Raw genomic sequence first — 16620 nt, 5'->3', positions numbered from 1 at the left:
AATACACAGATGCGTAAGTTTGCTTCCCTTTATATATTTTTTGAGTCGAGAGAAGCAAGATAGAAAACAGAGAACGAAACAGTAGATACACCTCCACAGCACCTTTCTCTTTTAAGTCAACGGGAGCAGCATCCACCTGCTTTGAAGATAGAGCATTAACACAAACATTTTTTTCATCGACTTCCAGAAAACAGTGTTATTTCCCTCCTCCTCCTCGACTAACAGCCATACCAGGAGCAATGAATCGGGCAGCGAGACGACGCAGCGCCAAGAGCCGTCCACAGTGCAAATCTTTTCTTTTTTCCGTGCGTGTCACATACACATTTGAAGAACAGACTAGGAAACAAAGTGCCATCAAGAGGCAAGCGAATAAGGCGTAATCGAGGGACTTTACATCGAAAAGAGAGTTTAAAAACAGAAGAGAAGAAAAAGAAAAGGTCCAACCCGTTTGTTGAGAGGGAGATACAGCGCGAGGGATAGGGTGAAGCTAAAAGCTGCGTACACATCTAACCAACACATATACATGAATATAAGGTGACCCCCCCCCTACCTCCCCCTCCCCTGAAAGCTGTACATTCAGAAGACAACAACAAGAAACCATTTTGGGAGTCTCTTGTTGCAGAAAAAAAGAAAGAAAAACGTGAGAGCTCTCGCGGCGAACCCAGTGTCTTGTGCTGCGACGCCTCACTCGAGCAGCTTCGTAAACTCACCACTAGTGAACTGATATGGCGTAGATGCGTAGGGCCGAATCGCGATGGAGCGGACGGCGTACGGCTCGCGGTGGCACAAGGGGCAGACCTCGCCGTCCGAGACCGCGCAGCCGGCATTACGCTGAGGATCAAAAGAGGTGCGGTGCGAGGCGACGGAGGAGATGACGGCCGTGATACTCGATCGACGACGGCCCTGCTGCGACAGCAAGGACGCGTTCGCCATGCTATTCAGCATGCGGTTGCTGCTGCAGCCGCCGCTGCCTCGTGAGGGAAACTGAAGCGGCGGCGGCTGTAGCGGGAATGGTGCCTCATTGGCCAAACCCGTGCCACAAGCCGTGGCGGCCAGCGAAGGCAGCGTCGACGAATCCCTGCGGAGTAGGTCCTCCCCGTCCGTCCTTGCACCAGCCTCCTCCCCGAGCCTGACGCTGCAGCGGCCCACAGCTGTGGTGCGTCTGAAGGCGTCTTCGTCTAAAAAGCGGTCGTGTCGCTCACTGGTTTCCTCGTCGGAGCCTCCTGTCCTGATTCTTTCGTCGTCTTCCTCCGTCGCGTTGCCGCTCTGGAGGCCGGAACGGGTATCGATCGTAACGCTGCTCGAGTCAAAGCGGCCGCGTGAGGAGCTCATAGCCCCAGCATCGGCAGCAGCGCTGAATGCCACCGCCGAGGGCCGACGCCCTTGCGGCGAATGAAAAGACGGCGCAGACGCCGCAGTTGCAGCCGGGAGGGTATTTTCATCACTCTTCAGAAACGAAGTCTTTCGCTTCCGCGCCGACGGGGTCAGGTTGGACGGAGTCATGTTGGTGGGCGGACTTCGAGTCGTAGAGACGCGGCCGTGAAAGGGGCGCTGCGGCTTCGTCGGCGATACGGACGTGCCATCACCCAACACCGATGCGTGGAGAGAGGAGGAGGACATTCGACGGGAATGCAAAAGAGAGCGCGTTGGTGTTGCATCCGCCGCCACAGCCGCAGTCCGTGCCGTTTGCGGTGACGCGGACAGCCCGTCGCGACTGCTGCTGCTCGCGCTGCTGAGGTACATGCTCTGCCCCCGCTGCATCAGCGCTCGCGTCTCTGCTCTGTACAGACGACGGTAAAGGGCGGCGCGGAAGTGGTGCTGAATCAAACGGGCAGCGAGGTCTTCGAGGTCGTCCATCGAGGTCGCGAGTTCAGGGCGCCACACGGGCCGTGACTTCGCGGTATTACTTGGATTTCTCGGTGTCGGCGGAGTGGGGAGCGGCGCGGGAAGACGCGGCGGCCGTCCGTCAGGAGACGTCGTGTGGCGCTGCGGAATGAAAAAGCTGCCGTTGTCCAGCGTGTCGACGCCACCGCCCCGACCACCACCAGCACTGCTGCTGCTGCGCGTTGTGCCGAGCTGCTCACCCGCACCGGGTAACGCGGTAGTGCCTTCCGGGTTGTCAAAGGTGGAGCTCAGTCCACTTGCAACGACCACACTGTTGCTTTCGATGTTTGTGGAGAAGGGAGTGGAGCTGGGGTGCTGATGGGGTGTGCTCCACGACCCGGCGAGCGTGTCTGACTCCTCGTTAGCACCCGCCTCACGCCCCCAGCGTCGCGCACCACCACTACCATCACGACCGGCACAGACCCTATTGTTACTGAAGCTGCCGCTGTGGCTGCTGGTCAGTGGGTCATTCACTGGCGTCTTATTGACGCGGCTGTCGGTGATGCCCTGCAGGGAGGCGTTATAGCCAGTGTACACACTGCGGTGTCCGCTGCGCGCCTGCGCGTCTGCGGCATCCGCCAGCACCTCCTCCGCCACCGTGGGCAGCGTTGCGGTGAAGAAAGGGTGCGCCAAGATGGCGTCAACCGGCAGCCGGTCCTCCGGCTTCACCTGCATCAACCGCGAGAGCAAGTCGAGCGCAACGGCGGGCAGACCGGGGCGGGGCTGCCGCGTGTGTCCGTGAAGGATGTGGCGTAGCGTGTTGGCGCCGTCGTGGGGGTAGCGGCCGCGGTTCAGCATAAAGTAAAACACCACGCCCAGTGCCCAGGCATCGGCCATGAACGGGTCGTAGGCCTCAGAACGCAGTACCTCCGGGGCCACGGTGTGCATCGTGCCGCGGAGTGCGTGTAGCCGATCACCTGGGGCGCAGAAGCAGGAGGAGACCATGTTGCCAATTCGCACCAGACCCTCAGGGCTGACGAGGAGGTGGTCAGGCGCGATGCCGGTGTGGGCCACGCCGTGCTGGTGGAGAAAGAAGACGCCCTTCACCACCTGCTCGAAGAGGACACGGATGAGAGGGAGGGGGACGTGTGGCGGAATCGGACCTTCGAGCGCATGGATCGCCGCAGCCGTGGTGACGGAGGCGGACTTGAGGGTGTCGGGAAAAACGGAGACGCTGCCACGCTTCTCGTCGCCGGGGCTCGTGGGGGGAGTGCGTTGGTTGCGCTCCGGCTCGGGCATATCAAAAACGCCGCCAATGCCCGGTCGGCCGTCTTGCAGCTGACGAAGGGAAGCACGCTCCGCCATTGTGACCGATGTAAAGCTGCTGTTCTCGTTGAAGCTGTTGGCGTTTACCGCTCCACTGCTGCTGCCTCGCCTCTCATCGCCTTCCTGGTCTTTTGACTTCTCCGGCCCGCTTGTGAAGTGGCTTTCCCTCTCCGCGACAGATGCTCGGACAGCGGCGCGAGACAAAAAGTGCAGGTGGTTCATCAGCTCCGCCTGCGCAGCCATATCAGTAAACAGCTTCGTCAGATTCATAGACGGGAAAAGATGCATGAGAATGTACACGGACGTGTTCGACTCGAAGCACTCCACCATCTCTAGAATGTGCCTGTTGTGCGGCAGTTTGCGCTGCACGTGGATCGACTCCGCAACGCGGTCCCACATCCACTGCGCTTCGGCCAGCACGTGTTTGTCGTAGATCCGGACCACGTAGGGCACCCCGGTCGTCACATGCGTGCAGATGCGGGTGCGGCAGTCAAAGTCACCGGTAGCGAGGACGCGGCCCAGTTCGTAGTTGCCGATGATCTGCCGATGTGCATTCGCATTACCTGTGTTTGGCGCGCTGATGCTCTGCCGCTGGCTCTGAACACCGTTGTCGCCTTGTCCATCTTCTGTGGTTTGGTTGCTCGAGATGGACGAATGCGCATTCATGCGAGAGCGCCAGCGCTGTGGCTGCGATGCCTGCTGCACTTCAGTGCCGTCTCGATCTGCAGCTGGCATTCTCTACCTGTAATTATGTGTATATATATATATATATATATATATAGTGGTAGGCCCACCGAATGCGGTTCGTTTAATGCGTGGTGATACTTTGCGTACGATAGTGCGTGATGGGCTTGTGAAAGAGATGGAAGGAAGGGGGAGAGAGCAAGAGATGAAACAAGGAAAGTGGAGCTGCTTGGGAAGCTCACAAACACAATTCGGTGCACTCATTGTTGTTGTTTCTTAAGTGGGCGCTGAGTGTCTTTCTTTTGCGATGGTCCAAAAGGGGTGGCGGAGTAGCGGCTGCAGCGATCTTGTCAGCTCATCAGAAACGGTGCGACTGCCTCGTTTGCGCAGTTCCAAAATCGAAAAGAAAAATGAAAGCCCACAGAGACTGGTACTCTTTCCCTTTCGTCTCCATGAGTGCTTGAAACACGAAGAGCTATACATATCTATATCCATTTACACGTGTGATTAGCATAGTTATCGACAGTAAAGTATGTGTGATGTGGAAAAGAACACAAGGAAGAGAAGAGGCATGAAATGCCACGCAACGCACAGTGGCCAAAATACCATCACCGTTCAAAAAAAAAAAAACCCGTAGTACACAAGGGGACTTCTCTCACAAAAACAACGAAACAGAAACGAAGTTCTCTTGGAAACAATGCAGGACCGCCTTTGCAACCTTTAGCACATAAAAACAAAAATTGTAAAAATTCATGTAATGAACTTTGACAAGGTGATTAACGGTGAGTATGATCAAAAACCGCGCGCTGCTAACGTGGGACGTCACCTCCAGAGAGCTCGCTGTAGGTCTTGCGACGGATGTCGTCGCGGAAGCCGTTGTATCGGTTCATCGCCTTCTTCTGCACCCGCTCGGTCAGCGAGCGATCGCCGTAGGTCGTGGCGCTGTTGGGCTCGTTCTCATCCTCCACCTCACCTTCCATCTGGTAAATCAGCGTCTTGTCCACGGAGTCGACCAGCCACGTCGCCACCGGATTCCCAACCGGTGAGCAACCGAAGTAGCGCTCAAAGAGCGAGCCGAACTCGCACTCCACCACACGGCCGGCGTTAGGCAGCGACGGGCTGCTCCACAGCGCCTGTCGATACACTGACCCACCAAGACCGAGCATGTTCACTTCGCGAGAGAGGGCCAGGCGGTGCAACGCGCTCTCGTTGTCGAGGAAACCGTCCACGACACGTGAGGAGGCATCGAAAAGCGTCTTGCCGGTGTCCTCTAGCTTTAGCTTAAAACCGAGTCCGGGGATATCGACTTGGTAGGGAGACGTGTAGCGCTGCGCTGCTGCGTCGAAGACGAGTGGCTGCCGGCCGCTCCCCGCCGTCGTGGTCGCCTTCCTGGGGTCTGAAGAGCTTGTGCTTACTCCAGTGGTGTCATCCCCGCCAGAGATGATCACTGGGTTCTTGAAGTCTAAATTGATCGAAAAGATGCGCTGTGGCAGGCGACCCCAGCACAGACTGCTGCAGATGCTGCCAGCCAGCCAGCTCGTGCGTTGCCAGTGAATGCGGTCCAACACCATCACCCGCATCGACAGCGTAGGGTGCGGCGCAGGATCGACCATCTTTTCGAGCCACGATTGCTTTGCGGGGATGTTGTTGCCCACAATCATCGTCACGAGGCCAAGCGGCACAACGGTGTCGCCGTCTTCATTGAGGTAGTTGTTCAGCTGATTTCCCCCCGTTGAAAGGGTAGGTGGGGAGGATGAAGTCGTGACCGTCGCCGTGTCGGTGGCTGTCTCCTCTGCGCCGCTGGGACGCGAGGCGGTCATGCGCATGAAGTTCGGGACAATGGAAGGGCCACGCCGCCCGGCCGCGGTCTTCACGACGTCCTCCGTCGGGATGAGCGGCTTCGCGGCTGGCGGGGCGACGCCCTTCGGCAGAATCATCTCTCCAAACTGCTCCGCCTCGTACCGTTTGTGCAGTGTGTATTGCAGGTTGTGCAGAGGGACGTACCACGTCACCATAGCCGCGTCAACGGTGCGGATGGACGTCGTGACTTGATCAGCGTCTGTTGGCTGCATCACAAGATAATTAAGTGGGTCGCGGATGCGGCGAGTGCACCGCACCACGGTTTTGATGGCCGTCGCGGACATCTTTGAGATGAAATTAATAGAATTAGATGAAGTCGTATCGAAATGCAACACTGTATGATGTTATTGATAAGTGTGCTTAGGTGCAACAGAAATAAAGTACAGCGAAGTAAACAGTATCCAGCCTTTCTGAATGCCTTTTAGTATTATCTATTTTATTGTACTTCCCGACAAACAGAAATGCTTTCGGAAGAGATGCTGCGCAGACGATTGAAAATAGGAAGAGAAGGAGAAATGCATTGCGTGACATACTTTTGTGAAGATCACCGCAGAGATGATCGAGCCGACATAACACAATTGCACAGACGCAAACCTCAACAACAAAAACCAAGTATTTTCATATACCATTGAAGAAAAAATAACAACAATTCTTCTCATAAGTCTTTCGAACACATCAATCAGCGTGCGTCTTAACACTAATGCTTTCGCGCGCCGCCGTAGGGTTTAATCCGCTACCGTTCCAACATGAATCAAGCACGCGCATCAGAGGCACGCTTGCGGACTTCTCGGAATGCCTTTCGTGAACGTTTTTCTGTTTTATTATTACGGAAGTGAGGTGAATAACCAAAAAAAAGTGCGGAAAGAGAGGGAGAGAGAGGAAGAACGTGGATAACGAAAGAACATACAGAATGAAACGATGCGCACACACATCCGCCAATAATAGTAAAAAAAAAAGGGAGTACGTAAAACAAAGTACAAAGAGAACGAAGAACAGCAACGTTACTGTTGCCGCCCACGACGCACAGTACAAACAGAAACAAAAAAAACAGGAGTAGAGTTCTGTGAAGGTGAACGCAAAACAACGGTGAAACGAAAAGAGAGGGGAAAGGAAAAAAAGAGAAGAAGCAGCGCACAAAAAAATACAAAAGATAAGTGTGAGTTTAAGAAACGTAAAAGCGCCTTTGCACTCGAATTCATTTTGCAGGACGCACACGCACGGCCGGGCGCCGCGGCCCCATTGGATACCTGAGGGCGACTTCATCCGGCTCTGGCGCGGGTGCCGCGACACGTCGACTCAGCGCCGACAGCAGCGGAGCCACCGGAGTATCGTCCTTTGGGGGAGACATCACGCTCTCAATGGGTCGCAGTGCGGTCCACCGTCGGACACCTCTGAACGTCGCGGTGCGAGCCAGACCGTGTGGCGACGAATCTGCGCGGTCGTTGCTCGCCGGCGGCAGCGACGGGGTGCGCAGCCGGGCAGACGGACTCTTCTCCACCGCCGTGGGTGCAACGGTAGAAGGGCCCTCCGTGGAGGCTGCGGCGGGGGAGGGGGAGGAGGGCCGATGGAGGGGGCTGCTGCTGCTGCGCCGCACCAGTGCGGGCGAGGCCGGACCAAGAAAGCATGACTGCTCCCACTTTTCGTGCCCGAAGGCGTCGTCCACCGCTTGGGCGGCGTGACGAAATGCGGCAGACGGTGCGGCAACAGCGCCAGCGACGGAAGCGGCAGAACTGACGCACGCCGACCGCGTCCGTGCAAAGGGCGGGCTCGCGTGAGTGGTGATGGCACCCATGCTGGTAGTGAAGCGCCGGTCGGGCTTCGTTGCAGTGGCAGACTCCTCGGAGCGGCCGCGCTCCAGCGAGCGTCGGTGCTCCTTCGCCACGCCCGCGAGGGCACCCATCTGACGCGGCATCAACGCCCGACCATCGGGAGCACGCGTGCTGTACCGCACGGAGAGACTCGCGGCACGGTGCGCCTCCTCGTATTGCCGGCGCAGCTCGTGGCGCCGACTGCCGTACGCACGGAAGAAGGCATGCTGCCGCAGCTCCGCCAGCGTGATGCGGTGCTTCGGATCCGTGTGCAGCATGCGCACGAGAAGATCCAGCGCCACCACACGGACGTCCCCCGCCCGTGCAAGAGCGAGGACCAGCGGCAGGTGCGCCCGCGCCGTCTCGGAGCGCACAAAGATGGAGAGTTCTCGCAGGTGCTTGCCGTCTTTCGCCTGTGTCGCGGACGTGCCTGCACGGATCTCAAACAGCGACATCACACAGCGCACCAGCACATCTGCGTACGGCGGCGAAAACGGACCTCCGTGGTCTACAGTTGCCGCCGCTGCCGTCGATGTATCCGCGCCAGTGCTTCTGTGGACAACTCGGCGGTACTGCGGCAGCGGCGGCAGGCGCCCCACGAGCATCACCCACAGCAGCACGCCAAGCGCGTAGACGTCAGAGGCTGGCGAGGTACCTTGCTGGTTCACCCACACACGGTATGCCTCTCCGGCAGTGCCGCCATTGCTGGACACGGTGGACGGCTCGAGCGTGTCTGCGCCGTCGAGTACCAGCAGCACGTTCTCTGGGGCGACGAAGTGCTGCAGCAACACCGCCTCGTACGCGTCATTGGAGAGCCCCTCAACGCCCCCCGCAAAGGACACCCCACCATCGCCTTGCTCCTTTCCGCTGGTCAGCCAGGAGCCGCTGATGGTGTAGGTCGCGGGGTCGGACGGAGGCGCACCAGCGGGGCCGCCACCAAACATGTGCGGCAGCACCGCCGCGTCGTGCGCCTTCATGCATGCGTACCCGCACGTGTCACGCGTACGCCAGCCAGGCAGCGACAGCACCGCACCTGGCTCCAACAGCGCATCGGGCACCAACGGGAGGAGGTGGTCAGTGAGGCACACCTTCCGACGGCTGGCCGCGTCCCTCTCCGCGTCCCACCACTGTACCAGCACGTTGCCCGGCTTCACGTTGCCGTGTGAAATTCCGCTGCGGTGCAGCCCGTCCAGCGCGCTCGCAACAGCCCACGCGATGTCGGCGGCGTCGTGCTCCGTGAGGCGTTGCCGATCCTCGGGGAGAGGTGCGGCGATGGCGGCCCCACGCATGGCCGTCTCCGCCGCCGCACTCTCCGCCACAAGGCGCCGCTTCCGCTTCTCCACCTTTGCGCGGCCGGAGAGCCACCGAGAGACGTGCTCCTCCAGTTTCCGAAAGTCCTCTGCCTTCATGGAAGTGTGACCCGCTGACTGACCGTCGCCGCCGCCTCCGCCGGGCGGTCCGTAGTGGGCCCACTTGGGCATGGCGGTGATGGGCAGTAAGTCTCTGCCCCAACGGTCCTCGAGCAAGGTGGTAAGACTGTTGAAGTTCTCCACGTAGTCACGGGCGTAGAGGAACACGGTGGGGTGCGCTGGGGGAAGGGAAAAGGAACTGCCCCGCATCGAGCTGTTGTGTCCACTGACAACGTTACCGCCACGGCGACCCTTCATAACAGCGACGGCGGCAGTAAGAGCAGGAGCGGCAACGTCCGCCAGCGTCCAGCCGCGCTCCTCCATGTCGCTTTTCGTGACTTTCGGCATCCGCACCAGCTCACCGGACGGCTGCTCCTCCTCGGCGCCCGTGGCGCGCAGCATGCTGGCAAGGGTGAATACATCGACGACACCAGCCACATGAGACACCTTCTTGTCCACCTGATTGAAAAGGGCGACGGAGGCATCGGGCAACAACTGGGCGTGGGTCCACGTCGTCGTATCCTTCTCCGATGACGGGTTCCGCAGGTTGCCGGAGAGATCGGAGCTGAGGTCGGTGGACGAAAAGCCTTGATAGCCGGACCGAGAAGAAGCGATCGCGCAGCCTCGGTAGACAGGGAGGGTCATCGCAACCGTTTTCAACACCACCGACCTCTCGTCCTTCGTTGTCGTGCACCGCCGCATGCTGACCGCACCGCGTGCGCTTGGGTTGAATGTGAAAACGGTCTTCAGCGCCGGCTCCACCCACCGCTGCAGCTCCAACTCCATCTCCCGCTGCATATCGCGTGCGACCGGCTCCATCGGGAAGTGAACGGAGCGGGTGCGTGCGTGTGTCGGCTGCTGGGAGCGCCGCCGCGCGACACGGACTGAACTGCCCATCCCCTTCGTGTGCGCGGGAGCCACCACTGAATGCGACATGCCGGGTCGGAGTGTATGCAAAGAGTTGCAATAAAAGCACTTCTGTTGAAGCAGAGAAACTGAAAGTTTGAGGAAAAAATAAACTCTGAGTTATTGGTGTCAATGCGATTGTCGACAGCCATAAAGGTCGTCAGTTGCAAGTGGCTGACTTCGAATGGTGGGAAAGACTGGCCAAAAGGAGGAACTTAAGAGCAGACTGGGAGGAACCAAACAAGAAAAAGAAATCAGAGCCGGCACAGAAATCGACGGCACCGTTATCAGGGGTGTGCTTCACGACGCGCCGCACGACATACCATGCGTGCAGGACACAGACAACAATAAAGGTGTTGGCTTCCACTTAGCAATACCTCGTACGATTGAACCGCTTGAACTTCCTAAAACGAACTCGAAACAGCTTCATCTCAGATTCGTTGGAGACAGTCAGAATATGTCGCTTCGTGAGTTTCCTGCTGTGGTTCCTTTTTTTTTTTGACGCGCACACGAGACACCGTGATGAACCTGTCATTCACCATCCACCGCGGAAAAGCGCCATCTCGTTATTTTCATCTCACTCTGTTCGCACATTATCACGGAACACGCACGCACGCGTGACGGGGGGAAAGCGACAGAAAAACTCAACACGAAAGCAAAGCACAGCGAAGCAGACGACGGCGCCTCTCCGACACAGATAACGGCATAACACAATCGCCTCAACGGCAAAAAGCAAAAAAGGGAGAAAAACGAGCAAACCACACACGTTGTGCGCAGATGAAATTCGACAGCCAAATAAAGATGATGTCAGCTTTTAATGGGATTGTATGCAGCATCGAAGTCTCGACGACGGACGAAGGGAGAAACAAAAAACACAAGAAAAGCACTCTGCCATGTCCTACGAAACGCCTCGCCCTCGCCTTGCCACTGACTAATCCGTGCGGATTTCGTATACGCCGCTCTGCGTCACGTACCGCACCCACGGCGTCGCCACGTAGTTCGACCGCTCCGACACCTTCACATACCGCACCTGGAAGCCCGAGACGGCAAAGTACGGAATCACAAAGCGCAGCTTCACCGGCATCCGTGAGAGGTCATGCACGTCGCTGCTGCGAATGCTCGGCAGGTGGAACTCCGCACTGCAGGAGCATTGGCGGCCCCCCGCGATCTTGCCCAAGTTCCACACCAGTGCGTTCACCTGCGGGGCGTACTGCAGATGCCCCGTTTGGCTGTTCGACTGCGGGCGATCGGCGTCGGACGGGATTGGGATGTACACCTCCATCTCATTCGCCGTCAAGGAGGAGCGGTACTTCGTCTGCAGGGTGCAGTGCACCCGCACCCGCGAGGTGCCGTGGTGGGTGAAGGTGCAGCGGACCTGCACGGGCTGCTGGATGCGCTCGTTCAGGCGGTAGGACAAGAGCGTGAACTCCCCGTCCGGCGGCACGAAGGAGATGACCCGCTCGCTCTCAAACTGGTTCAGCTTCACGCACTGGTGGAAGGTGATGTCCTCCATCTCCACCGTCCTGCCGGTGCGGCCGGTGCGGTCGAAGAGGATTTTATCGTTGAGTCCCACGGTACAGGTGGGCATACCGGACAGCCGGCTCTGCATTTTGATGGTGCCCAACACCTCACTTGACAGCGTCTCGCCGGCTTGGTTCGCCAGCAGGTCCACCTGCTCAATCACATCGAGGAAGACTTGATTGTTGTTGTACTTGTAGTTGCGTGGAAGACGCCAGGGGGTGGAGCCGGCGGCACCGGTCACCGCCGCGGGAAGTGCACTGGCGGCGAGGGTCGTCTTGGTGCCCATAATCTTGGTGAGGAAGGTGCTCTGCATGATGTACTCGCGCAGCGCCTTCTCCTCCGTAAACTGCGGAAAGCCAAAGTCGCACATCTCATCTAGCAGTTCGTAGATAATGACAAAGTTGTCCTGCACCGTTTCTTGGGTGACTGTTTTGAAGTAGGCGTTGAAGACGGAGACGCAGCGGTGCAGGAAGGCAATCTGCTGAAGGGAACAGGTGTTGATGTTGCTCACCATCAGTAAATACACGTCGTTTTCACGCACGAAGGTGTAGGTGTGCCCCAGCTCTTCAAAAACAGGAGTGATGCGACTTTCCTCCTCGTCAATGACACGTTTCTGGAAGACGGCGGGGACGTCCTGCGCGACATCGCCGCGATAGCTGCGGTAAATGAGGGGACTCCCTTTGGAGTCCAGAATATAAAGAGCAGATGCCATGGACTTCGCAATGAAAAGAACCAGCAATACAACCAAGTGTTAGATAACCGGGAAACAAAGCCGCGGCAGGAATGTGAGGCGATAATGCTGGTAGGAAAACAGAGAAATGTGCGCCGAAGCAAACGCAGCGTTCCCGTTGCTAGGATGCGAGATTCAGAGTGGACGTAAGAGACGAGAGCGTAAATGGAGAAAACAAGAAAGAAGAAAAACGGTTGGAAAAAAAAAAGAAAACATAACCGGTTTCACAAAAAAAGGGGGAGAGACACAAACCGTGAAAACGCACCTGAGCAGTCAGCGCAACAGCCGTGTGCCCTCAAAAACGTTGGACTTCTTCACCTTCTTTATTCTTTTTTTGTCTGTTTGTTTGTTTGTTTCGCAAGACACTGCAACACGCTTTCCCACTCCGTCACCGTTAAGTGGCAATAATAATAATACAAAAGCAAAGACGTGTGTCTGGTGAACAAAAATAGGCGTGTGAGGGGTGTATCTTATGACGAACACGCAAGCAGCACGCGAAGAGCAGATGGCTCACACACAGTCAACAGAAACCACACGTCAATACAAAAAATACTAGTAGTAAAGACACAAGAAAAGGCAGGGAAAAAGGGGGCAGAAATGCGCAGAACTAATTCTGAAGCAAACAGACAAAGGAGACGCAGTGCATAAAGACACATGGATTACGATCGGAAATTTAACCCTGCACTACGCAGAGTGAACTAAACTATAAGAAGCGGCCAGTAATGGTCCGCAGACCCACAGAGAAAAGAGCGTGTCTTCACATCTACACGAACCTTATGGGGCTATGTCGAGCTGCTGTCCGTCGTAGGCAAGTTCCATCGAAACCGTCTCTTCCAAAAACCGACGCTTCCTAGCGCACTGCGCCGCCACCTCTGGTGAGTCCGCTTCCTGCGCGGACAACGTCGCCAGTTCCTTCTGCACTTGCGCTTTCAAGTCCGCCAGCTCCTGCGCTAGCTGCTGGTTCGTACTCTTGTGTTCCAGGCTGCAGAACATGCCCACAAAGTACGTCTTGCGCGGGGCGAGCTGCACCACCATCGGAATGGCTTCATCGGCGCAGTAATGCGAAGCGGAGGGAGACCCGTGCTCCGCCAAGAGATCCAAGATGAGTACGTCGATCTTTACCAGGTCGAACAGAAACGCCATCGACTTTGCCGGAATGGCGCTTACGTCGGACATGTACACCACGCAACTGCCCTCCTGTAATGATGCTGACGCGCTCTCGCGTTTATGACTCGTGAACGCGGTGCCACGTCCAAAGGCAAAGCACATGGAGATGTACTGAGGTCCGTGCTCTACAGGGAAGGAGTAAAACGGCAGCTCCGCATCTACCCTCGTTGCGGCCGACTGCGGTGCGTACGCCACTGATGATTCGGACCCGGCGAATTCTAAAGGCAACTGCGATGTGAATGGCCCGATGGGGACGAAGATACGCTGCGGGGCTGCTTCATTCATAAAGAACAAATCCATGACGGTGGACGGCGCATTAAAGACGGACGTCTCGGCGACGTATGAGGAGATGGCGTTGTCCGTTTCGCGCAGCGCCTGCGCATAGGCCTCCCGTGACGTCGGGGCCGGGCCTATGTGGAAGCTCGACCGCGCAAGGTCGCACGACACCATCTCAATCTGCTCGAGGGTGGGATAGGTGAGGTAGGTCGGGATGCGCCGAAGAGGGCGTGGAATTTCACGCACTACATCCTCGCCGCCAAGAAGCTCGTCGGCCGCCTGGTGGGATGAGACAGGTGACGCGGATGCCTTAAAGTCGCGCGCCGCCTCCGCCTGCATGCCGCATAGCTCCTCCACACAGTGCATGGCGTCGGCATGGCCGTGAGTGAGCAGCAGTACATCTACAAAACGCACCTGCATCGGTGCCAACACACGTAGGTACGCATTGCGGAACGTTTTCCCGCAATCAATCAAGACGTGGTGCCACTCCATCTCGTCGCTGCCGTCAGCACGCTCGTTCTTTTTTGCTGACGTGGAGGATTTCTTTGGAAACGGAAGTGAAATGAGAAGTGCAACGTTGTTGCGCCGATTGGGGCCGTCTGGGTGTCGGATGGCGTCCCTGCACGCGCATCGAGTCGTTAGGTGGCCAATCACCGGAACAGCACACGACACGCCGGTTCCAACAAATGTAAGCCGCATATTCTTTTGGGGAAAATACATTATTCCTTTACTTTTCTTTTGATGGCGAACAAGCTAACAGAAACAAATACCGATATCGAAGATTTTTGGGAAGGGGAGGGGGAAGGAGTCAAAGAAACGTAATTAGCTCAATAGAAGACAAGAGAAACTGTTCTTTCACTGGAGCACGTTAAAAGACGCGCTGTTACACAAATAGCAGGACACACTGACCTGCTTAGAGGAGGATGAAGAATGCGGAGGAGGAGAAAAGCAGGAAAGGAGTAGAACTCTTCTCCCTCTATCTCGCGGAACGATGTGCTCAGTCTACCACCCAACACCGTAGCTTGCAGAAGCTGATGAGCTCTGAGAGATCTTCGATTAAATAACTTACTTGGGGGACAACGGTGATCTCCACAATGCGGCATGGCGCTCAAAAACCGCAGCCGTCAGTGCCGAATTGGGTTCCCGCTTGAAAAAAAATAATAATAATAATAAGAGTGAGAGTGAGAGCAATAAAGAGCCTTGTGAATATCACAACACTTTTCCCCCTCAAGAAAGGGGGGAGGAGAGTTGACCTCCATTTACCTGCTTCACAAAAACACACAGACACACCGACCAGCAACACCAGCAACGTAATCCGTTTAAAAACAAAGAAACGGCAAGCGAACAAACAAGAGGTACACAACACTCCTCGCTCGGCAATGGCGATACATAGAGAGTTAGTATCCACATTCAATAATCCAACCTGAGCTGCTTAGCGGGCCTTCATCACAAGAGCTACTGCGGGATGGTGATGTACATTCCGTCGTACGCGAGGTCAATGCATTCCACTTCGCCTTGCTTCAGGACGCCGGTGGCGACGTAGCCATCCAAGACCTGCTGCAACGTCGTGCGCATGGTGTGATGTTCCACATCGCAGTGCATCCCCACCCCATAGACGTAGCGCGGGCGAAGCGCCAAGGTCAGAGCTAGCATGTCATCTGCGCAGTAGTGCACAGGGCTGCTGCGCTTCTGCGGTCCGAGGCAGTCCACGTAAAGGATATCAATCCTGACCAAATCTTGCAAGAACAGCATGGAGTCACGCGGGACGGCGCTCACGTCGGAGATGTAAACGACGCAGCTGCCCTCTGGTGGGGACACGCCGTCCTCTAATTTACTCTTAAACGCCGTACCGCGGCCGAAGACGTACGCCATGGAAATGTACCCCCGGCCGTGCTCCACCGGAAACGAATAAAACGGCAGCTCCGACTCGGTCGCACCACCAGTGTCGGCGGTTGCGGTGATCGGCAAGTGAACTCGCTTGGGCTTCACATCATCCACGTAGAAAAAGTCGAGCGCAGTACTGCGACGCACACCGATGTTGCGCCACCCGCCTTCCTTCTCTCCATTCTGGACGGCCGCGAGCGACTTCGCCCCTCGCTCCTCAAGACACGCCGACAGCTGCGCGGCGTGCTCGGCGGGAGACGGCATAGCCGGTCCACTCTCCACGCTGTTACGCACGATGTAGTCCACCGCCCGCTGAAGCGTCTCCATGGTCGTGTAGGAGAGGTAGGTGGGAATGAAACTGTCCACCACCCATTCCCCGGTGGAGATCATGTGCATCATCTGCAAGTCACGGAGGTCATCCAGGCCGGCGATGGCGTCCGCGTGCCCGTGCGTGAGCAGCAGCGTATCCACGGCACGAATGTTCCAGCGAATCATTACTTTAAAGTAGGCGTCACGGAACGTCTTGCCGCAGTCAATGAGAATGTGGGCCACTGGCTTATCGTGAATGTAGTTGCCCGCCTGGTCTGTCGTAAAGCATGCGTGGGACGTGTTCCAGCACTGATACGACTGCGGTTCTGCCTCGGCTTCCTCGGCCTGCTGAGCGGCACTAGACGTCTCTGGCGCAGACTTCTGTCTTCCACTTAACGTCGGCAGATCCCCGCGTGGCAGGGTCAGCAGCATGCTGATGTTGTTGCGATTGTTGAGACCGCTCGGGTTGGCCACGGCGTCATCGCAGGCGCATCCGCGGCCGTAGTGTCCAATGACAGGAATGCCAGTGGAGACGCCAGAGCCGACGACGGTGAGTGTCATGAAGCCGGCCGGTGGGGCCGTGGCCGATGCACCGAGAGGGGCTGCGTTGATGGAGAAAACGCTCATCTGTCCGTTTTTGTACAAAGTGCGTGTACTGGAGGTGCAGCTGATGGCAGAAAGAGCAGCAGTAATCACCAAGCCTCAGTTTCGCCACAGCAAGATAACCCGAGAGCGATGCAAAAGCTGGAGAGCAGCAATGCACTCTGTGGAGCTGATTGAAAAACAGAAACAAAGAGAAAAGGGAAGTACCGCCTCTAGGAGATGTAAAGAGGCAACAACAACAAAAAAAATGTATGGGAGGGGGTACTTCCTGCCAGAGCGTTGAGGAAAGAACACCGAGAGAGTGAGAGAGAGA

The 16620-nt window shown here is 56.9% G+C and overlaps 6 protein-coding genes across 10 annotated transcripts; all 6 read right to left on the bottom strand.

Moving 5' to 3' along the window:
• Positions 1–684: 684 nt before the first annotated feature.
• ABB37_00117 (hypothetical protein) lies at positions 685–3885 on the bottom strand (the record flags this gene model as incomplete). Its single annotated transcript, XM_015796192.1, has 1 exon — positions 685–3885. The coding sequence occupies one exon, from the start codon at positions 3883–3885 to the stop codon at positions 685–687; it is 3201 nt and encodes a 1066-aa protein (XP_015664200.1).
• A 758-nt stretch (positions 3886–4643) lies between these two features.
• Positions 4644–6175, bottom strand: ABB37_00116 (hypothetical protein; the record flags this gene model as incomplete). The annotated part of the gene is made up of 1 exon (XM_015796191.1): positions 4644–6175. The coding sequence occupies exon 1, from the start codon at positions 5976–5978 to the stop codon at positions 4644–4646; it is 1335 nt and encodes a 444-aa protein (XP_015664199.1). The 5' UTR covers positions 5979–6175.
• A 714-nt stretch (positions 6176–6889) lies between these two features.
• Positions 6890–10045, bottom strand: ABB37_00115 (hypothetical protein; the record flags this gene model as incomplete). Of its 2 annotated transcripts, none has more annotated exons than XM_015796189.1 (1): positions 6890–10045. In XM_015796189.1, exon 1 carries the CDS (start codon positions 9845–9847, stop codon positions 6890–6892), a length of 2958 nt encoding a protein of 985 aa, XP_015664197.1. In that variant the 5' UTR covers positions 9848–10045. The 2 variants fall into 2 exon arrangements, with proteins under 2 accessions (XP_015664197.1, XP_015664198.1); XM_015796190.1 differs by having other exon boundaries at positions 6890–10016.
• A 703-nt stretch (positions 10046–10748) lies between these two features.
• On the bottom strand, positions 10749–12191 carry ABB37_00114 (putative adaptor complex AP-1 medium subunit putativeMu-adaptin 1; the record flags this gene model as incomplete). Its single annotated transcript, XM_015796188.1, has 1 exon — positions 10749–12191. The coding sequence occupies exon 1, from the start codon at positions 12048–12050 to the stop codon at positions 10749–10751; it is 1302 nt and encodes a 433-aa protein (XP_015664196.1). The 5' UTR covers positions 12051–12191.
• Positions 12192–12842: 651 nt separating this feature from the next.
• Positions 12843–14425, bottom strand: ABB37_00113 (hypothetical protein; the record flags this gene model as incomplete). Of its 2 annotated transcripts, none has more annotated exons than XM_015796186.1 (1): positions 12843–14425. In XM_015796186.1, the coding sequence occupies exon 1, from the start codon at positions 14229–14231 to the stop codon at positions 12843–12845; it is 1389 nt and encodes a 462-aa protein (XP_015664194.1). In that variant the 5' UTR covers positions 14232–14425. The 2 variants fall into 2 exon arrangements, with proteins under 2 accessions (XP_015664194.1, XP_015664195.1); XM_015796187.1 differs by having other exon boundaries at positions 12843–14266.
• A 541-nt stretch (positions 14426–14966) lies between these two features.
• ABB37_00112 (hypothetical protein) lies at positions 14967–16577 on the bottom strand (the record flags this gene model as incomplete). 3 transcript variants are annotated; one of them, XM_015796183.1, is made up of 1 exon in its annotated part: positions 14967–16577. In XM_015796183.1, the coding sequence occupies exon 1, from the start codon at positions 16329–16331 to the stop codon at positions 14967–14969; it is 1365 nt and encodes a 454-aa protein (XP_015664191.1). In that variant the 5' UTR covers positions 16332–16577. The 3 variants fall into 3 exon arrangements, with proteins under 3 accessions (XP_015664191.1, XP_015664192.1, XP_015664193.1); XM_015796184.1 differs by having other exon boundaries at positions 14967–16573; XM_015796185.1 differs by having other exon boundaries at positions 14967–16519.
• Between the last annotated feature and the right edge of the window lie 43 nt (positions 16578–16620).

Source organism: Leptomonas pyrrhocoris (assembly GCF_001293395.1).
Source record: "Leptomonas pyrrhocoris isolate H10 chromosome Unknown, whole genome shotgun sequence".
In the NCBI taxonomy this organism is placed as follows: Eukaryota; Euglenozoa; class Kinetoplastea; order Trypanosomatida; family Trypanosomatidae; genus Leptomonas; species Leptomonas pyrrhocoris.
This window is presented reverse-complemented; position numbering and strand designations above follow the sequence as displayed.